Here is a 22,635-nt window from a genome sequence, read left to right as displayed (position 1 = left end):
ATTTCGTATTTACATAGTGATTAATGATCCTGAAAAAATAAAACCCATTTTACATTATTTCAGGCGCTAGTTTTATGCATTTGAATGGGTGTCCTTTTAACTGGATTTTCTCAGTCTTCAGGGAATTTTTACGAGCAAAAATTATTCTGCCTGAGGATTTCACTGGTGAGAAATAAAACAAAGAATTCAAAAGTAATACAATTATTATCTTCAATTTTAATTAAACAATTGTACAATTATAAAAAATGAAGGATTAAATTCTGTTGGTGTTAGCGTGAGGTTGCAATGAATTTGGAAAAAATCTCTGGAATTTTAATCGTACGTGGAGTATAATTACATTGGAAAGTTTCAATATCGATGAATAAAATGGTAATCAATGGATATTTTCTATTTATCTAGCGGTGGTGATGAATAATAAGTGAAAGTGACAATTTTCAAGGATAACAAGCCAGGAAGATGGTAGCCTTGACCAAGTGCAGTCTCATCGTAAAAACGGAAGACACGGAGTCTCTTGCACGGTGTAAAGAGTTGTCTGACTACATGCTGGACGCATCCACTGAATTTATGTAGGACTTTGCGTCCACCTCGGACATTTGCTTCCTGTATTCCCCACTTTACGTGTACTTCCGTCATTGTACACTCACCTGTCATTTCAAATGTCAATCTGAAATTCATAAATCAGATGGTACAGTTTCAATCTTGAAAATTGTCACGCATTAATTGCCGAGATCCACGGTGTAATTCGCATAGTAATTTTGTCACGTAACGGGGAAAGTTTCAGTTCAATGCCTTATTAGCATTTGTAGCATTTACTTTTTCTCTAATTGTTTTTGCTTTTCAAAGTCAGCGGAATTGGTGTTCTCAGGAAATGCCGTTGACAATTCAAGAGCAATTATTTTTGGAAAATAATACTTCGGATTTTTAGCAACGGTCAATTAACAATTATTTATTTGAGCAAATGAATTTTTATTTTCTGTATGAAATACAAATCTTTATAAATAAAATAAAACATTTCCCAGAATTAACAGATTTTTTCTCGTTGCGGTTTTTATCTGTTAGATATTCTGCGAACTTCTCCGGCACATGATAAAGGTCAGAAGATTCTCACTGATATGAACTCTCACTGGAAATCAATTCCATTCTTCGATAGTCGAAACTGAGTCGTGGGAACATACGAAGAAAAAATATTATTTCAAGTAAAAGTGAATATACACGAGACAATTAAAAGCCGAAAATCTGCGAATTAAAATTTGCATTCAATTCCATTTTCTTGCGTGTAAAATTAATCATGTATTTATGAATATTGATTGAGGTAATTAATAATTTAAATTAATTACCGTACGATAAACTTTTAATTGTAAAAAATTCCCAGTTTTGTTTTTTTTACTTGACACTTCTAAGAGGGAGAAGAACGAACCAGTTTTCAATGGATAAATATCGCGGAGAGCAACTCGACTCATTTTACTCTTATATCCGTTCAACTTTATGCTGAACATATATTTGCTTAGCATTTGAAATTAATATCTCGTCTCGATGATTATTATAAGTAATTATAGGCGGTGAATATGAAATATGCCGACTGGCAAAAACATCTGCCTGAAATCCGAAAATTTGTCATGCACATTTTTAATATGATTAATGACTAGAAATTAGTCATCATTCATTTTATTTATTTTCTTCATAAAATATATTGCCCTCTGTGGTAAATTACTCAACTGTCGACTTTTCCCTGAACTTTGAAATTTATCCTAATTGCAATGGAAAAATTGAGTGAAAATTTCGCACATATGAGGTGCCTTTCACCGAACATTCCAAAAATCAGAGAATTAACTCTATTACTTGTGCATCGAATAAAACGAATGCCCACGGATAAATAATCTCGTATAAAAATACGAGAAACATCTGTAATAAAGACTTCCTAGTCGACCCTTGAAAATTTACGGGGTCATGAAAAAATTTCAGGTATCGGAAATCAGCTTTCCCTCGGGGCTCCGCCTACGCACAAGAGACTGTCTATCTGTGCAATTCTCTATATCGTGTACTTCTGCATTAGACTCTCAATATTACTCTCTTGGTGGCATTTTAGCGAATGTACGTTTTTATCTCGCGATTTCATCAACACCTTGTCGGGTAAAAATTGTTGGAGAATGAATAAAAAAAGGACAAAACACCTGAATGAGTTGGGGCAATTATAAAATACCTGTTCCAATGACATACAAAGGGAAAATTAATGAAATTATGCGGGACAAGCTTAATCGAGTAAATGAAAAAGGATTGATGACCGAGTGATAATAACTACTTTTGCAATAGAAAGTGATAAGACGCTTGAATAAATTTTCCCGCAGTGGCGATTTCTCTTTTTGAAAAAAACAACAACAAATCTCACAAATTGGAGTAGATATGAAAATTTCTGATAGAGATTGACTAATTTTAATCTCTCCAGTCCTTCAAATTTATTCCCCACAATTAACGATATGAGATAAAACGTTGTAAACGCTACGACAGGGTGAAGGCGAATGGTGGATTGAGCGTCTCGATCACGTTAGTTTATATATTCAAAACCGGTCAGGGCTGGGTGAAAAAGATTCGCACTAGTTACTCAAACACCCGGGATATCGAGTTGAAGGAGCGCGATTGGACGATTGATTTTTTTCCCCATCGAGATACCGAATAATGGCTTTCACTTTCTACGACAAGATTGTTTTCAAAAAATTATCGAAAAAAAATGAGCAACTTGGCGGCTAAAAAAAGCGCACTGAGGTTTGACAACTTTCACAAAAAGCTGAAAAATTTCAGCTTGACAGGAGAATTTAAAAAATAATAATACATTGTCGAAGTCACGCTGCCGTTGCATGCAGTTCCAGTCCCATTACATCATTTTCAGGCAAGAAAAATCGTTAGAAACATGCAAATTTTAATATCGTTCATGGCACATCAATGATACGCCATGTCTGTCTCTCTCGTCAACCTAAACATAATTTAAAAGACCGAGCAAAGAGGGGAAAAAAGTGAGATGAAAAAAAAATCATACGATTTATCCATGAGTAGATTCAAATTGCCACTGTTGGTGTGGGAATCGGCCCTCTGGCTATCGGCTGGTGAAATTAATAGGTTGAAGGATAATAGCTCGCTAGTTTCTGACAGCCGAGCAATCTATTCCTAAATTCCACGAGAATCCATTCCACCGTTCCTGGAACATTGTCAAGTTTTTGATCAATGGTATGTGCTGTCGTGGTGCTATCACACTCCAATGAAAAATTTCACATCCAGGTTTTGATGATCAGAATGTCGCTGAGATGAAGGACGATGGTTCTTATCCCTTCTGGAGAAATAAGACGAGAAAATTAATGAAAAGATAATGGGAGAAAAAAATCGATGGGAAGGCGATTGTTTCGAATTGTTGGAGGTATGAAAGGATTATCCGGGGGGTTAATTGGGGTCAAAGCCTTCGTGCACTAATGCCACGTCAATGAATTATGAGAATATCCACCAGTTGGTGCTCATAATGCACTACGTAATCAATTCTCTTTTATTTCACCTATCATTCGGTCAATTTAAGTCGCTTCCAGAAGACCCGGTTATTTCGGAAGTACGGGGGAACGGTTAACCCTCTTACACCCGTTATAAACTTCCGGTCTCGAGGGCCAATAAATTTCACCACCGATAAAGCCGAATATCTGGATGACACTGGACGTCTATCCGCAGACTACTCCATTGCTATCAACATTCCACGAAATTTCTCGGAAAAATCTCTTAACTTCAATACCATCTTCTCATGCTTCAGGGATATTGGTGAATGGATTTTTGAATGAAAGCTCCATCCTTTCGATTTTTAGTTTCTTTTTTATTGAAAAATCGGCTCATGGATTGCGTGAATGGATCCCATGAGTTTTGAAATCCATCGCTCTAGGAAAATTCAATTCGCCGAAAATGTGAAAAGCTCTTCCAAGAATCTATGGATTGGGGAGTTTTACTTTGAAGTCGTCAAGTCTATTCCTCGAAAAATAGAGATTTAAATAATTTTCATGGTGAATAATATCCTTTGATCTGAATTTTCCATGAATTTTCTTAGAAGCTGTAAAGCGCCATTGAAAAATATGTGAAAGGGGAAATTATTATGTTATGTATAAAGTGAAGTTGAGAGTGAAAAATTTGAATTTTTATTCGAATTGATTCTAAAAATTAGTCGGAAGCGGTCAGTCAAATTCTTTCCTCTCGTTGACGTGAAATTTCGAGTCCTTCGTATTTTATCGTCAATTATCGAATTCCATGGGTAATTCCAGGCTCTAAAAAAACGACTGATCGACGCAGCGAGAAAAAAATTGGAATTTCAGGGACAATTGCCTAGTAAATTTCCTCACACAAATATCAAAGGTGAAGTTTTTCATCAGCAAACACATGACTAAAATTTTCCCAACCCTCAATGGGTAAACCCCGTCCATTACACGAGCGCAAAAATTTTTTTCACGCAAAAAATGATATCGTTGTAAATTTTATTTCAACTGACCACAAGAGGATTTACAAGACATGAAAAATGGTGATGCCTGATTTAGCGATAGCCTAAAGTTAACCCACGATGACCATTTCAACCGGTGCCTGGTGCACTTGGTACGGTTGGGCTTCTGAATCAGCGATATGATCGATCTCTCTCATGCCTAGGGTAAGCGAGCCAGCAAAAGTGAGAAAATTAAAATTTTCCAAGTGTGAGAAAGAGAGAAGGGAGATAAATATAACTTTTAGCCGTCGTATTTGAGACGTTACACATTTACTGTGTGATACCCCACGGCCTGCACTAACCCTGCGCCTCCCTCTTCATATCCCCCTCAACTCACCAAAGTACATCAGGCTAACTGGAGGATTATAGTTTTTCCAATGGGTGAGGAGGAGGGTGAGGAGGGGACGGTTGGCTTTCGAAAGGATGGTGATTGTGGAGCGTGGCCAGAGTAGACTTAGGCGTATATAAGGACCGCGGACCCAGCCCAAGTCAGTCATTCACCGGACTACCAGCCCACCATACACACAACAACCATGAAGGCCTTTGTGAGTATTACGGGGTTGGTTATTTCGTTCTGTGGGATTCCCATAAACCACTGCTCATCGATTGAAACTATTCTCTCAGAATATTCAATCGCAATCCAACAATTTTATATTCAATTCAAAATATTTCAAAAATATTTCACTCACATCAATCACGAAGTTTTCATTTTCAATAATTCATACTCAAAATTTATCCCTCAATATTACAATATCACTCATCTCCTCTCATTCATAAAAGTCACGATTAACGTCCCACGCGAATAAATACTACGAGTACCGTAAAACCGGTTGTCGATGCACAATCGCGATGTGCGAATCCGTTAGTCATCCCGAGGTACAACCGGTTGTCCTCGGGATGCATTTTTATCTTTGGAACGATTGAATATTTATGAATATTTATTATTCCCGTGAAAATTCGTCATCGAAAGCTCGACTTTCTAATGAATTTTGGTTGACGGTGAAATTTTGTTGGCGATTCCAATGGGATCGGTGAATTAATATTTGTATCGGGTAAAACGTGAAAGCTCCTTTTCCGAAAGCTACTCAGCTTGATGCACATAATTTATAACCGAAACGGTCATTGGGCTCGGGAGCAACTTGTCCATTGAAGCGTGACGGTGTATCTCCAGCACGCGATACAAATGCACGACGCTGAATACTCGTGGATTACCTTTCCGGTAAATTCAGTCTATTCCTCTCGATAAATCAGTGTCAATCGAGTCATTCCGCCAAATTTTTACTCCAAATCAACTCGACATGGGTCTTTAACCGCGAGAAAATATCGGCATCGAAACGGGAAAGTCATTTTTCCGTAAACGCTCGAAAGAAATTGAGGGAAAATCGATCAATTATCGGTTCTCGTGATTACGCTATCGGACGTTGTTTCAGTGAAACGCACATTGCGACTAAACTGAAAAGTTAACAAACCGGGAGAAAATAGTTGTCCTAATATGGTTAGAGTTACTGGTCAACGACGCAGTTTGAACTATTTTGCAGTATAGGAAAAAGGCGAATTGGCCCGACTATCACTCCAATTATGAAAGGTTACAGCATCGAATCTTGCCTTGGTGTTTTGTAAATTTTCACTTCTAGCACTATGTGAAACGCTCGTTACCCCCTTTTATGACATAACAACCTCACTCGGCAATTCCGCATGGCCGGTCGAAGCGAGAAACGCTGTAAACGCGGCTTTCCCGGTTGAATATAACATTCCATCTAGCAAACGCTTTTCCAAACGTACATACTCGCTAATTAAATTTTTCAACGTGCAATTCAAGTGATCAAACACCCTGTCATTACCCACCAAACCATTGCAAGTCGATCGGAAATCGTCTGAGATGCATTAATCGCAAAAACCGGATACAATTCCGGGAGAGAGGGCAGGGGGTATATTTGCACGACTAGAATCACCGGTAGACCTGAAAGTGAAAGGAACTTGGAGGCAGGCTTCCTGAGAGTGAGCGTTTCCACGAAGGCAAACCTGTAATCGAGTATTCCGAGGCATAATAAAAGCGTTGCGTCTAGTCCTGCGGCTTCCTGCAGTTGATTTTATGGATTTAGTCTCAAAGTTCCCGGCGTAATTAGGCCATCAACGCGGAAACATGGTGATTTGGTGGAGCTGTTGAGATGATGATAACGATTTATTTCAGATTGTGTTCGCTTGCTTGGCTGTGGCGACGGCTCGCGCTGGACTCGCCCACGGAGGATACGGTGGCTACGGAGGTTACGGAGGTCACGGAGGACTCGCTGTCGGTGTCGGTGGAGGACACGGTGGTGCTGGATTCAGCGGCGGTCTCGCTGCTGGAGCTGGCACAGCTAACTCCCTCCAGGGTGGTGCATCCAGCTTGGGTTCAGGTGGTCTTGGCGCTAGCTACGCCGCTGGTGCTGCCGCTGCCGCTGGTGCCGCAGGAGTACAGCAAATCGTATCTGGTGGAGTTATTGGAGGAAGATCAGACATTGGACCAGCTGAGGGACCAAAGGCCAACGTTGGACCCCAGAGCGGACCATCAGACCTCGTAGGACCACAGGAGGGAGCCAAATCCATCGGTGGACCCCGTACCGGACCATCCAGCCTTGTTGGACCAGCTGCTGGACCATCCACCCTCGTTGGACCATCCCAGGGAACCGCTACCCTCGTTGGACCATCCCAGGCTACCGCTAACCTCGTTGGACCAAGCTACGGTGGTGTTGCTTTCTACGCCGGATCCGGTGGAATCAACGGTGACGACGGTAGCTCCGGCGTTGCTGCTGCTGCTGCTCCAGGTGGAGGCGCTGGTCAGTATAATAAAAAAAAAAATATTGATAATAGTAATTTTTTAAGAGGGTGCGATTGAGACTGAGCACTGCTGTATACACTCAGCACTATCGATGATATTATAATAATCACTAAGCACATTGCACAATCACATCTCATAAGAAATGAATTGCTTGAACGTGCAGGTCTCGGTGGCGCTGGTGCCATCGCTGTGATCGGTGGTGGTCCAGGAATTGCTGGTGGAATCGGTGGACACGATGCCGGTGTTGCTGTGATCAATGGACCATCTGGTGCCATCCACGCTGGACTCGGCTCCCACGGAGCCATCATCCCCGGAGGCTACGGCAAACACTACTAAACAGTCACACCCCAGCGATCTCGGTTCGGCGACGGCGGCAAACTTACCACGACCTAACCCGGTCAAATAAAAACAGTATCCTCAAAGCGCGTACGTCTTCTTCCCAAAGCTTCAATACCAATCGACGGAGCCATGGTAATCAAGGAGTAGTCAAGTTGGACAGTCAAGTCATGTAGTGAGTCACAGTCAGGCCCCAAAGGTTAATGCCGATCCACGTAGTTCATCGCGCAACATCAACAAATTTAGCCAAATAACATCAGTCATGGATGGGCAGAGAGAGAGGCACAAAATGTGGACGAAGCTTTGACGCTTTAACGAATCGGGACCAACCTGGGATTTGTTCTGTTTTATCGAACATCCATCTGTTTGGCCACCAATTTAGCACCTCAACATCAATCATCAATGAATTTTTTCAATTTTTATATTACCAACTTGTAACATCTTAAGGCCGACAATCTCACTCGCATATACTATCCCTTGATGGACAACTGGCGCTCTTCATTGAGCGTTATGTTATCCACCAGTTGTTATACTCACTGCCGCACCCAAGCATACATATTTTTTATTACATACTCGTCCATGTCTTCTTCTTTTTTATATATACTATACCTACAACTTCTTTAATTTTCACATATATTATGCATATACACACGAGCGCATATCTCACAACCATTCAATCAATGTGTACAATCGTATATTATGCACATATACAATGTCAATTTGAAGGAGATCGGTAGGTTGTGGTAGGTCAAGCCGTTCCCCGTGAAGTTAAACAATGTACATAGATGGGGCACCGCCGCCGGCACTCGACCCCGCCCGCCCTCGTCATACCCTTTCTATGCGATCACGACTAGCACCCCACCACCACCATAGATAGATACCACGTATTTATAGCGTTTATACATTTATACAATACTTTATATAAAATAAAGCATCAGTATTTAAAACTCAATCAACATGACGCATTCATTGGATCCTTCCAAATCGCACAATCCGCATTTCATATCGAATTGAAGGTAAGAAGGCAGAGGACAAGACTTCATCATCATCATCTCGCCACTCATCGAAGTCCAAAACTTACTGTTGATATCATCTTCGATAAACGATACCCAAATTTTCAGCTACTTTGGAGTACCCGGGGGATTAGATTACCGATTTCTGCCTCTAATGAATTTTCGTATATTAACCAACCGTCAGACAAGTAATGGGCTGCCGTAATTTCAGCCTTCCAACGTCGAGGATGAAATCGACGACCTACTCGAGAATCCGTAGATAATTGCCACCCTGCTCGGGGCAAGGTACAAACACATGACTTCCGGTATTTATCGACGTCGTAACCATAGACCCAACTCCAAAGCGCATGGGACTATCAGATATCATAAATCTGAATTAAAAATTATCTCGCGGGAGTTTGTAATGCTGTAGATACGTCTCCGTTATTCTCAAATTTTTTTACAACCAATTGCACGCATGGAGAACTGTCTGTATTCGAATAGTACATTTCGTGTTGATTCAACTCGGAATTTAATTCAACGCCGGAACTGAGGGAGATGCGACTATAACGGAATTTTACTGTACAACTTATTCTAGTGGGATATTTTTGGGACTCATTTACTTGAGTGACAAAACGTTTCAAGTGAAGTTGAAGGCAATAATCCCAAGTTTTTCTCATGCGTTTTCATAACTATAAAATCGTTCCAGATGTACTTCGTTCAACCGCACTTCAACCGAATTCGCTATAAATTTCTCAACAAAGTTAGGACGACTACCACCTCGAAAATCTCTAGCACCAGAGTGTGCAATCAAACTCGTAAAGCGCAAAAGTTGTACGCGGTTATCGATAATTTGATTGTAAGAATTACTAGATACTGTTGTCGACTCCACCGTCCGTGAAAATTGACCGAAATATAATTATGAACACTGTGTTCGAGGGTGAATAACAATATTCACCTGTCACGCTTTATGAATTATCTGAAATTTCGGCATTAAGAGATGAGTAACAACCGAAGTAGCAACAGTCGATAATTCTAGCCATCACTGAATTCGTCAACAAAGTTGGAAGAAGAGCGGATTAAGGATTAAATCCTGTTGTGGAGTGTTAATGGATGAGAGAGTACCTACTACAAGTTTTCGTAATATCCTCTCATCCGTGAGTGTACAAAGTGTACGAATCGTCGCAACTAGCGACAAACAACGGATTTTTCATTTACGAAAATGTTAAATGTAATCTTGTCAAGTTGGAATCTCACTGATTAGTAAAGTTCTGGAACACCAACAGCATTTTCAATCAATTGAGAATTGAATCGTATGTAATACTGCGGTCTCACTGAAAAAAAAATCGACAGTGCATCCCCAGGCGGGTGGGACTGGGGTAGAATATTAAAATATTATTATATATCGATAACCGATGCGACATGTGAAAAAAAAAAAATATGAAAAATGGTTCAACGGACTCCCCATGCTCGCTTGCCCCAGTAAATTACGACAGTTGCAGACAACTGGAAATGTCAGTCTCCCAGTACCCACGAATCACGTTCGATAGGTCGAGCCTATATCTCGTCTCTTGTTATTCCCCAGCAACGGATTAGAGACCCCATAAGAGGACCCATCAATTATCAGAATTATGCGTCTCAACTCACCTGGCGCACACGGATATTTATCACGATGCATCCCACAAACACCATCAAATAAAACTAGATCAACCGAGCAATCCGCGACATTCAGATATTTTCGCAACTCGGCATCTTAAAGGTCGAGTTCGAGAGTTCGAGTATCGCGTCGTGTTACGACCTGGCAGGGCTAATTGCAGAGAAGAAAACAGCTTCACCATGGCAAAAGCCCACGCTCACCTTCTTTCACAATTTTTCTGTAACTTCCTCTAGAAAATAAAGAGAAAAAAAAAAATCCACCACCAACGAGAAGGCCCCTGTCCACCTTGAGAAGCGTGTGAACCATTGATGCACCATTATAATTTGCTACGGATTATTATTAGCCGCCTACTTGGAGCCTTCGATAAAATAAACCGGCAAGTACAATAACTCGAAAGATGGAATGCCAAAGAAAAGGTAGAGAGGAGATGAAAAAAAAAAATGATAATCATTCGATTGATGAAATTATCCTCCCTCGAAGCGGAATAAGCCCACAGTGACCCAGTTCCCTTCATACCGACTTGTTGACTGATTATGCCATATCCACACGATTCCATAACAATTTAATGGTAAAATCAGTAGCACTTTAGTATTTATCTGTCAGCCAGCGACAAAACACCCGTGGTCCTGGGTACTGTGCACCCGTTGAGGCATGACGTCAGTGACCTTCTTGCGAAATGGGTGAGTCTCCCATCAGAGGATATGATTTGAAGGGATCAAGCGGGCGCGGTCAACATCCTAGAGGTTCTTGGCTATATAAGCCAAGACGTTAGCGTCTAAGCTGCACTCTGTGACTGACTGTCGGCGAGATGAAGGCATTTGTAAGTACCAGTGAGACAGTGACGTGAATCATCAAAAATTGTACGTTATTGTCTGAAGCTGTTGTGCATTCGTAGATCATTGCATTGGCTATATTTGGGGTTGTCGCTGCTGGTCCACGTGGCAGGCGCGGTGTTCTCAATCATGGATATGGACACGGCCTCTCCTACGCGGGAATTTACGCTGATCATGGTTACGCTGGTCATGGTTATGGTGGTCATCAGTACGATGGTCATGGTGTAGCACTCGCTGGTCCTGTTTTGGGCCCAGCCAGTGTTGTCGGTCCACATATCGGTGCTTCGTCATTAGCTGGGCCAGTCATTGGCCCGTCACATCTTGCTGGATCTGTTGCTGGTCCAGCTCATGTGTCGGGAGCTGTTGCTGGACCTGCCACTGTCACAGCTTCCATCGCTGGTCCAGCACATGTCGAGCACTTTGGCGGACCTCTTGATGGATCTTACGATGGAGGCTATGGAGGATATGATGGGTATGGGCATGCCGGGTATGGACACGGTTATGGGGGATACGCTAAGGGACTCGTTGGAGGTGAGCGACTGAAAATTGCAATGTTTACTATGTTTACTATGTCATTGCTTACCTCATTCTCGCTTCGGGTTAAGCAATCTCATGGTTGATTTTATGCAGGATATGGTTACGGTGGTCATGGGGCCCATGGGGCTGTTGTTGTTGGACCTGCGGCTCATGGCGCTGTTTATGCTGGTCATGAGGCTCATGGAGCTGTTCTCGCTGGACCACATGCTCATGGAGCTGTTCTAGCTGGACCACACGCTCATGGGGCTGTTCTCTCGGGACCACACACACATGGAGCTGTGGTCTCAGGACCTCATGCAGGTGCTGCTGCTGTATCTGGACCCCAAGCCGGTGACGTCGTCATCGCTGGACCCTCCGGCAAAATCACTGCCCATGGAACTGGCCATGGCGCTGGAATCCATACAGGATACGGTCATGGTCATCATTGGTAATTAATCGACGTTAATAAATGTAATTCATAACTCAGCGACTCAGCACTGCCAGAATATCAGATAATTCCGGATTTGAAGATCCATTGACATAAAATTCGATGCAATTATCAATTTTCTTTTTTACACAATCTACGCTACGTGGAGTGATCAGGTCGATCATACTCTCGTCGATTTAATGTACATAACAAGTCGAGTCTGTACGCGAAAAATAAACTCATTATTTTGTCTATTCAAAGTTGAACAATGACTATTTATTTTACAATATCCTCCATCTCTAATGAGACACCGGAAATTTCAACGATCAGTCGGCCATTGTCTGACTTAATTACAACAGTACTGAGTCATCGGACAGGTAATCATTACCTCGATGGCTCGCAAATCATCGACGGGTTCATTAGTTCCGTCAGGGGAAGGGGGATGCTGTTCTGCGTAGGTTATCTTTAACATGGCTAATTGAAAACAAACTGCACCAGCGATTCTATAACAGCTTTCAAATATTCCAGTGAAATCAATAGTCCTCTCACCGTATTAAAATTTGTTAATTGAAATTTCCCGTCCAATTTTTGAAATCCTTTCAAATAATTGACCGAAATCGGTTAAAATGACGTATCCTTCATTAATCCCTCTCGAATAAAATATTCCCGTGGGATAACCACCCCAAATATTGAAAAACCCCTGACAAACAGTGAGATGATGGAGTGGTATCGTTCCAGCAATACCCGATTGATGAGATGAGATGAAGCGCAGGGTTTTAGCATCAAGTTCCAATCGTGTGAATGAAAATGGCTTTCTCCTCCGTAATATCGTATTACTGAGTGTGCAGAGTTAAAGGGTAAGGTCGTCTAGTTCCATACGAGTACAAACAAACGTTAAAACTAATGTGGCTCACCCAGAGCGATAAGTCAATCGTCCGACAGATATTGGCGGATAGTTTGCCACGAAGAATAAATTCTTCGCATCTGAATTCTATTCACATGAATACCCAGCATCATTTAACCAGTATGTTCCATGGGAAAATCATTGAGATCCTTCGCACCATTGCATATCCAAGTGTTGAGGGGATCATGAAGTTCCATTAACACAAATACATACGTAACACAAACCACTGGCTACGTAATCTCCCTTGTTTCATCACCTCATCCACTCTGAAACATACGTTTTACTCGACTCACGCTGGAGCATTGGCTTGAAACATTGTGAGAGTTTATGCACACAAAATCGAGATACCTCACCAATTCTAGTACGGAAAGGTCATCTCTGCCTTTGTGATTCAAACCGCCCATTGGTACACACAAAATCGGCGAGAGTGAAGCGGAAATCAAACGGGTGTCATTCGGAATATTGCGTGGGGACAGTTGTTACAGCTGGTTATTGATTGAATGATAGAGACGGCACTGGGGTGCGATCTCGTATGGGATAAGCAAATATTCAAACAGTGATGGTACGTTATCACCTCATGGTGTGTATCGAGGTCGTACAATGCACTCGGTCTCTCGGGTGTTTGATACTGGGTATTCCGAGATTCGCACGTCTGTTGCACATGAAAATCTCGGGGTTCTCAGACTGCAAGCTATGATACTTTCGTCTCTGAATTTTTTTTTGGAAGGATTACGTACTTATTTTTGAAGAATTTTTTATAATAAAACTGAGGATAATCACGATTGAATTCCGGTGAGACTTAATTACGCGGCAAAAACCTTCAATTGTTGTAATGATTTTCCACTGCGATAAAAAGGAGTTTAGAATAAAAAGGTCACGGGGGTTCCTTCTAGATCCCACTGAGTGTTTAATTCTCATTCATTCAAACCCTAATTAAAAATGATAATCTGACATTTGAAGCGGTGAACTGCAGTGATAAATCCCGAGTTTCCCCAGACATTTAGTACTCGGTAATTACACTTATTTACCAAACCCCTCGAGGGAATAATTGCAGTCACTTTAAATTCCTCGCAAGATCCCGGAATTTCATACTCCATCGATCGTTAGAAAAAAAAAATTGATAATCCATATGCAATGGACAGCGACAACAAATGCCACCCGCGAAATGTCGAGGGAATAAAAACCTCAAAATATAATCTGACAACCGCAGACAATAACAGCCGTAAATCACGACGCAAACATTCTCCTGCCTCCTTACCACTGCTACCGGATTGATCCCTGAGGTCGAGGTAACACGTGCATTGTTCATGGATAACCCTGGAATTCCGCGATCTGAATCCCAACGCAAATACTTTAAACCCCACATCCCCTGTACCCCGCATTATCTGATTACATTTGATTACCAAGATCATTACGAATGGTCGATGAAAGGTGTGGTTACTCGATGAGGTGGACACGGGTGGATGCCATTATCCTACGGTTTGCCACCACCACCACCTCGATCAGCGATCGAGCAAGGTTGATTGAATTATCGATCACTCAAATGCACCCATCGAGCCCCTGGTAAATCGCCTAAACGGAAACCGGAAAAAGCCCTACCCTTTCCTCAATTTCTCATCCCTCAGGAACACGATTTTCCACGCATTAGGATGGATCGGCGCACAATGCGAATGTACTGGACCAATAACTGTCGATAATTGATGCGCCCTCTCTATTCATCGGCATCGAGAAATGAAAAAAAGAAAGAAAATCCTGGATTCAACGAAAATTACGGTGCAATGAGGTAAATTACCACAGCACAATCAGACCGGTCTGCATGACTATTCGGTTACCGCATCGTTTATTTTTCATTTTGCTCCAGTTGATATGCAATTTTCAACTGGATATTGAAAAGTTATTACAGTCAAGTTGATTTTCGATTTAATGAATTTAATCAATTTTTGAAATGCAATTCCTTGATTAAACCATCAATTGATTGAGCATTTGAATTTCTGTAAATATTTCTTGAAATTAAATTGACCTCGACTTACGACTTGCTGGTTGTTCACTTTTCGTCTATTCTCCCATGGAAAAGAAAATTAATTCTCCACCCCCTCGGACAGATGGTTGGGTTTGTTTGGAACTCGTACGGGAGAAGAAAAATCCACCCCGAAGAGAAAATTTCTATTTTTCTTTTTGTCTTCCACATTGGGATGTCGTGGCACCCCGATGGGATCCGGGTATAAGATTGCCGAGTCGATTCGTGAAGAGCTTTTATACATTGAAAACCACGTGGGTCGGTGAACTTCGGAGGAAAACCGGTGGGAGGTGAACAATGTCGTCGACATAAAAAGGGTAAAACGATAGTAGAGAGGAAAAAGTTGAGCGAGATTAAAATATAAGAGACAGGAGAAATGCCGATCGGGTATGACCCCACAATTGCACAATGCCGCCATATGAATGTGAGTAGGTGACAATTGTGTCAGATACATCGTTGAATCCATTCTAAAACTACTATTAAATATATCACGAATTATAAACAATTCTCTCCACTTCTGTTAACTAAATAAATTCATGAATGAAATTCCACCGCTATAAATTTCATGAAACTTCCCCCTGAAAATTCAGGAAAATCATTTAACATTGAGCATTTTGTCAGGAATATTTGCGGGATTACGTAAAACCGATTGAAATAAATTTGTCTCCCAATTACGTAAATCTTCACGTAATATTACAGCATTTTTCTGCATATAAAAATTGAAACGTCTGTTTCCAAGTTCCTCCACTTCAGCAGTAATTACCGAAGGCATCCGAGAGAAGGGGATGGCCATTATTCCCCGAAAGCGTCCTCTTTTAATGACCCTATCTCCCTTTAATCGAGTGCGCGTAACGCGATAATCTGCCAATTAAGCGATCGTGTTAAATATCATTTGCCAGGGAGTACTCGTCGTCGGCTACCGGCATTACATTATGGTCTACATGTGCAATCCAGCTGGGATCGATCCCTCACAGTGAAATAAAACTCGTGATTTTTTATTCGAGTAATAATCACGATTCCATTATGAGCAGCGTAACAGCACATCCCAGGGGATAATCGATGGGAGTTTGCGGTATATAAATTTCTGCCGATAATAATTCCACCAAAAAATAATGGCGACTGTGTCCCGACGACTGGTTTTATCTCCGAATATTCGATAAAAGAAAGAAACGAAAAAAAAAATCCCGTTACAGGGTGGAGATAAAACCCAACAATTTACCCCCGAAAATTATTGTGTAAATACAAACAACTTCGTTGATCTCTACAACTGAGTTTGTCGATATTAATGGAAAGTTGAAATCACCCCAGAGGGGCATTAACCCCCCAAATGCCGTAACGATCATTGAACCAATACGATAACATTCAGCCCAACAATATTCCCCCCAAAACACTTCTCACATCTATATCCATCTCTAATTACCGTCCCACTCTAGCTGACAAAGAGATTTTAACCAATTGAGCTCGAACTTAATGGCTGTTTACTGGGTTATAATCTGTTAATCACCCATAATGAATAATTCAGTAGATTAAATTTGCTCATTGAATTTTTATCCGTCAACACTCAGAATCATTAATTACCCATGGCAATTGGATTTCTGTAATTCTGCCACAATTTCATCGTAACGGTTTACTCGCGCTGTTTTTTTTTTCTATTCGCTGATTGATTTAATGATAACTGTCGCTGGCACCTAGTGATCCGTAACGATCCCACTGCCCTCCAATGTTACTCCCAGTGGAATACAATGGATTGCGCTCTCAATCTTGTCGCAGACGTGGGCAAGGCTGCGGCAATGCTGAATACTTGATCTAAGCGGATGCACAACGCCTTCCAATGAATTATAAATATGAGTGCGACATACCCACGCACTTTCGCAGGCTCCCTGCCTTCCGCAGGATCTTATTAATATCGTGTATGCATTGAGAAGAAGGTCGTAGGATGAGTACCAGCAAGTGGCCTTGCATTGTCATCAGGATTATCAGGTCATAAGACAGGATAATCAGAAATTTCTCCCCTCAATTCGGGGTGGTGATTGCCTACCCCATTAAAAAAAAATTATTCAAACAAATTATCAATCCAATTTTTCTCCGATCAATCCTAAAATTCAGGTACATGCGTCATCTCTACAGATGTAAATCCAATCCTTCCGAACGTTCCGCTGAAAACCTGCAATGCAGTTGTACGTCACCACCGATTACACCGAAATGATAGACCACAAGCGGATGCTGTCCACCACTTATCGCCTACTCAACCAATGAGAAGTACCTGCGGTTCGTCACAGAATGCGAATTAAAATGACCAAGCTGACCTCTCCGCTATGTCGTACACTCCAGACAGGGCGGATACCATGCCATTGTGACGTTTATAGGCGTTTACATTTAACAAACTGCTGGTAACGCAATGCTGAGGAATGAATAGCGCTGATAAGCACCCCACGAGCGTTAAGAAAAGAGAAAGAGAGAGAGAGAATCCTGCCCCACCTTAGATTGGGGTAAAAGCAGGGATAACAGCATTGGTAGGTGACAATGAGATTTTGTATAAAAGCTGGTGTAACCCAGGCTTGAGACATCATCGTGGTGTCTCAGCTAGCCATAACAAGTCGTTCATTACTTCGGTAAAGGCTTCAGTAAAAATGTTCAGGCAAATTGCTATTGTTCTGATGAGTTTGGCGGTGGCTATGGCTGCACCATCCGGTCACTGGGGTGGAGTTGCTCTTGGAGGGCCTGTATTGGGTCCATCTGCTCTTGCTGGACCAGCGATTGGGCCTGCCTCTCTGTCTGGGTCCGTTGCAGGACCAGTCAGGGTGTCAGGTGCCGTTGACGGAGGGGCTGTTGTCACTGGGTCCGTTGCTGCACCATCTCTCGTGTCTGGAAGCGTCGTCGGAGGGACTGCTATCTCTGAACCTGGATTGGGATGGGCTGGATATGCATCTGGATGGGCTGGACATGGGGCTGGATGGGCTGGACCCGCTGGATGGGGTATGAAGGGTTTCCTTGCCATCTGCCAATTGATTCCCTTTTGATATTTTTTTAAAGGTTTATGTGATTTTTCAATATGTTCGCAGCTGGACACGGTGTTTCTCTCGCTGGACCCTATGCTGGAGCTGCTGCCATCGCTGGACCTGCAGCTCTTCCTGCTGTTGTTCAGGGACCATCTGGAAGCATCGTCGCTGGTGGACCAGCCTGGGGACGTCATTGGTAGAAAATTCATGAGGCTCAGATAATGACACGTCCGAAGACAATCGACTGACCACCAATCTTCGACTTTAGCAACGATTCATGATCTCTCTTTCCTCTTTTACCGCTATAGTACCTCTCGACACTTTCAATTTTTAAGATCGTGTATATATTCATGAGGATTTCATACATGTATGGATAGGATACTATTGGGAGAAATAAAAATTGCATTTTGAGTTGAAAGTTATATGTTTTTAAAATTTTTTCTCGCATTGCCTTTTCGTTATTATAAATAATGATTCATAAAAAAACGCGAATAAACGTATCGGCGATTGATAAAACAATTGACTTTATAAAAAGTTCACTTTCCCTTCTAAAAAATTCTAAATCATATCCCCGAGCGATAAAAAAAAATGGTCTCTTTATATTTTCCCCGTCTTTGAAGGTTTTATCATCATCTACGATGTGAATAAAAAAGGAAAATAAAAATATGAGTTAAGGACGAGCAGCCTTGGATATTCTTTCTTTCGCGTAATAAAAGCCCGACGTACAAGCTTTTTTATCCCCCTTGAGTATTTCATTCGGAGTAAAGGACTTGAGTGATGTGAACGCATACTGTTATCATGGATACAGTTGAACGAATTTCCCCTCCACTCTCCCCACTTCGCAAATTAAACAAACCACGAGTCTAGCGATTCGATTCAACGATGCGTACGACACTAAATGACGTTGGACCTCATATTGGTGTTTTGGGTTGAAGGCAGGGAGTTACTGGCACGTAAATGCCCTCGACTATTTGAATTTAATTCAATGTTCTCTCACGTATATTTCACACGTCTGTAAGCGTGCATTGTTATGGGGTAGAGACTGGTATTATATCTACGAATATTTAGGATGTGGCCATTGTTCGGAACTTTGTCACCATTCATTCCATTTAACGGCAGAGGTTTCATTAACTAATAGCGAGGCTATCTCTATGCATTAGAGCGATACCGGTCGAGTTGATTGTAAACGTAGATACATTTTCCAATTGCTATTGCCTGTTGTCCAAGTACTGTTGTTGAAGTGTTGAAATCATTTGATTAATTGGGAGATAATTAAAGAGTGACACTCGCAAGGGCATAACAATTCAATTTTTCATCATTTCTTAACAGTTCATTCATTTCTTTGATAGATTTTTTCTTCAATTTTTACATTCGAAATTCCAAAAAGAATTCTCCAAATGCGAAAGTAGAAATAATTACATCAAACTCGAGAGGATAATTTCAAACCGGTATGAGTCCCGGAACAGTAGCCACACCCGTTGCATCAACATTAGCCGTGACTTTTGCTCAGGGTTGAAACCCTCTCCTTTCATCACTAGACTTTGAGTATATAAACTCCCAAGATGATAGGGTTGAGCATCAGTCAGACTTCAGTGACAATCAGTGGATCAACTGCAAAGCCGGAAATCGTCATGAAATTCTTGGTAACGCAAACGTCCATTAATAAATCATCAAAAAGTTTTTCATTAAATTAATTTCACCGGATTGTCCACCATTATTATCATTTAAATCATTGGAAGAACAACGAAAATACTGATTTTGGCTCTTATCAATTTTTCAGGTAATTGTTCTTGCTATCTGGGCAGCTGCTGCCTCCGCTGCTCCAGAGCGAGAACGTCGGTCCCTGGGACTGCCTGGATCACTAATTTTGGGTGGTCTTTCACCCCTGGGGCTGGGCCACGCTGGGATTTTGGGCCTTGGTGTTCCTGGAGTGGCTGTTGTTGGACCAGCATCTGGATCAGTAGCTGTTGTGGGTCCAAGTGCAGGATCAGCAGCTGTTGTCGGTCCCGCTGCTCCTGCTGCTGCTGTGATCGGGCCAGTTGGGCCTTCGGCTGCTATCGTCGGACCCGCAGCAGGTGAATTATCCTGATAAATCAATTGATCCGCAATATTTTCACTATCTCTTGTTCTTGTTCTTCATTTTTGTTTTATTCTTGAAGGAGCAACTATTGTTGCTGGACCTGCTGGTGCTATTCACACTGGAGGACACGGCCTCATCCTTCCTGGTCTTATCCACGGTTAAATGCTCAATCATCTCGTGGCCATCGGCATTATTTGAGTCATGAGAAATTTTACAATTAGACTCTGGCTGACGATACATTCGGATATTTTATCGACTGCCTCGAGTCTATGGACACACTGCCTGGCAAATACTCCGAAAATCATGGAACTTATCGTGGATATTTAAATATCACCTCACTTATCTCACTCGTTTGCTAAGTTACAATGACTCTCCAAAGCGTTTCCATGTATTTGAACGATCGATCACCGTATCCCATCGAGTGGACTGTTCTCCATCGAAGGATAAGTTCTGTAATCTACCTCAAAGTTTCTTATTCTCTCCGAATTTTTTTTTCCCTACTTCCTTCAACATAATTGCAAATGAACTCCAGGAAGTTCCAGTCTTCCTCGAGGGTCATAACGAAATGCAATTTTTTTGTTTTTCGTGAATTCTCTGTCGATGGGTATCGGAAAGGGTGGAAAAGTTCTGGTGAGTTTCATTGGCTAATGTAACAGTTCACGATTTTAAATAAAAATAGTATCTGTGTACACTTTTACCAATATTCTGCGTATTTTTCTTTAAAGCCCTCAGGAGATTTTTCGATTGATTTGAAATGATGAAGGAAATGGTGTACAATTTATTCGCTTGCAATTTTCACGTGATGGTGCACCACTTTTAAAAGATAATCAATATTTGCAGTGTTGAACTGGGAATTTAATCAAATTTAATACCACATGTGAAATTTGATAACATTATCTCATGATTACTCGCGTCGGTCTTTTGATAATTTTTTTTAATCAATCCTGAGATCGAAAAAAATCTTTAATTACTGAATTAATGCCGCAATTAATACGAGTAATAACAACTGAATGGAAAAATCACCGCGTGTGAAAAATATTATAAAATCACGAAATATAGAGGAATAATTATTATTTGTGCAGCAAAAATCCATATTTTCATTCATGAAGAACAATGAGTTTTTTTTTAATAAATAAACTTGTTTTATCTCATTAATTAACAGAATTGTACGCACTTTATCCTGTGTTGATGAATGTATTGTATTCGAATTTCAATGAGAGTAATGCAAATTCAATACAGAATATGTGTTATTCATTTTATTGAATATTCTCACAGATTCACAAACAGAAAGATCTCACAAAGGGGTTCATTGTGTGAACACACGAATATAAAAAATGGAGAATGGATGGAAATGGAAAAAAAAACGAACGAAAAAGTAGCGTTGTCACATATATTTTCCACAAGGATTTTAACAAAATTTCAATAAAGCATCAGTATAACAATTTTAAATTACCGGTGACTCGTACCAAACTTGCATTGAAAAAAACAGAGGCTTATCAAAAATCTAGATAATGACTCAATAATATCCACCCAATTTTCCAGACACCAACACTGGGGCGGCAACAATCGCTAAAAAAATAATTATATTGCAATTATATAAATTATACAAGCAGTAATTGTTGTTAGAAATTGTCTTCTGAATTTTCCCTCCCAAATTGGAAAATATCTTGTCATTGAAAATTCAGTAATTCACTGATGTGATTAAATTCATCCAAATAATGCAATTTCCATTTTCGTCGTCTTAAAATTTAAGTTTGTTTTTTTTTTAAATTGTAATACGTACATTTGGCGGGAGTAAGAACAGTTTGGGTGAGCTGAGCAGGACGAGCTACGATTGGAGAAATGGGCTGAACTTTGGGTCCCAATTCAATGCCGACACTTCCGACTCCGCCCCATCCAAGACCAGAAGAAATTGGGACTCCTCCCCATGGAATGCCAGTGAGACCTCCTGGGTAGGCCTGGGCAGCAGCCACGAGGGCGAAGACGAAAAGGCAAACCTGAGGAAATGAGATACACGAAATAAAGAGAAAGTACAAATTCCAAAATGAAGAAATAAATAAAAAAATAAAAAGGAACGACATTTTAGAAAAAATAAAAAATAACACGGATTAATACAATCTGTCAATTTCTCTGATCAAACAAGTAATTAAGTAATTAATAAGAGACTCAATTATGTCGAATTATTGTGGTGGAATGACAGTAAGTGATTAATTACGAGCGAAGAACCGACGAACGGTTTGTTGAATTATAAAAAATGTTAACGATCAAATGATTTACCATGGATTTCATGATGATTGTTGTAGTCTGTTCCGTTTAGCGGTGGGACTGATGTTAGTTCGTTGGTTGACTTCTCTATTTATATCCAATCCCTTTGCCCAAACCCTCGTTCATTGACATTTTTTAAAATAAATATTGAGATCAAAGTCTCGAGATCCAGTCTCTGTATTGCCTTACCCACACATAGTCAAGTATGAGCGTGGAAATTTAAATGCGGGGAAGGTGGGAGCGTTAATTCTGATTGGTAAACAAGGAAACGATCGGTGCAACACAGGTTTATTATT

The 22,635-nt window shown here is 41.0% G+C and overlaps 4 protein-coding genes across 4 annotated transcripts; all 4 read left to right on the top strand.

The window, feature by feature from the left end:
• Positions 1-4,933: 4,933 nt before the first annotated feature.
• On the top strand, positions 4,934-8,221 carry LOC105266868 (spidroin-1). Its single transcript, XM_011305311.1, has 3 exons — positions 4,934-5,040; positions 6,687-7,311; positions 7,477-8,221. The coding sequence occupies exons 1-3, from the start codon at positions 5,029-5,031 to the stop codon at positions 7,647-7,649; spliced, it is 810 nt and encodes a 269-aa protein (XP_011303613.1). The 5' UTR covers positions 4,934-5,028; the 3' UTR covers positions 7,650-8,221.
• A 2,839-nt stretch (positions 8,222-11,060) lies between these two features.
• On the top strand, positions 11,061-12,334 carry LOC105266869 (cold and drought-regulated protein CORA). Its single transcript, XM_011305313.1, has 3 exons — positions 11,061-11,118; positions 11,194-11,662; positions 11,762-12,334. The coding sequence occupies exons 1-3, from the start codon at positions 11,107-11,109 to the stop codon at positions 12,097-12,099; spliced, it is 819 nt and encodes a 272-aa protein (XP_011303615.1). The 5' UTR covers positions 11,061-11,106; the 3' UTR covers positions 12,100-12,334.
• Positions 12,335-17,550: 5,216 nt separating this feature from the next.
• On the top strand, positions 17,551-18,416 carry LOC105266867 (dirigent protein 10). Its single transcript, XM_011305310.1, has 2 exons — positions 17,551-17,971; positions 18,058-18,416. The coding sequence occupies exons 1-2, from the start codon at positions 17,626-17,628 to the stop codon at positions 18,192-18,194; spliced, it is 483 nt and encodes a 160-aa protein (XP_011303612.1). The 5' UTR covers positions 17,551-17,625; the 3' UTR covers positions 18,195-18,416.
• A 1,140-nt stretch (positions 18,417-19,556) lies between these two features.
• On the top strand, positions 19,557-20,713 carry LOC105266866 (RNA-binding protein 12). Its single transcript, XM_011305309.1, has 3 exons — positions 19,557-19,637; positions 19,775-20,069; positions 20,154-20,713. The coding sequence occupies exons 1-3, from the start codon at positions 19,557-19,559 to the stop codon at positions 20,234-20,236; spliced, it is 459 nt and encodes a 152-aa protein (XP_011303611.1). The 3' UTR covers positions 20,237-20,713.
• The last annotated feature ends 1,922 nt before the right edge of the window (positions 20,714-22,635 follow it).

This window comes from Fopius arisanus, unplaced genomic scaffold, assembly GCF_000806365.1.
Source record: "Fopius arisanus strain USDA-PBARC FA_bdor unplaced genomic scaffold, ASM80636v1 scaffold00042, whole genome shotgun sequence".
In the NCBI taxonomy this organism is placed as follows: domain Eukaryota; kingdom Metazoa; phylum Arthropoda; class Insecta; order Hymenoptera; family Braconidae; genus Fopius; species Fopius arisanus.
Note: the sequence above shows the minus strand (reverse complement) of the source record. Positions and strands in the feature narration are given on the sequence as shown.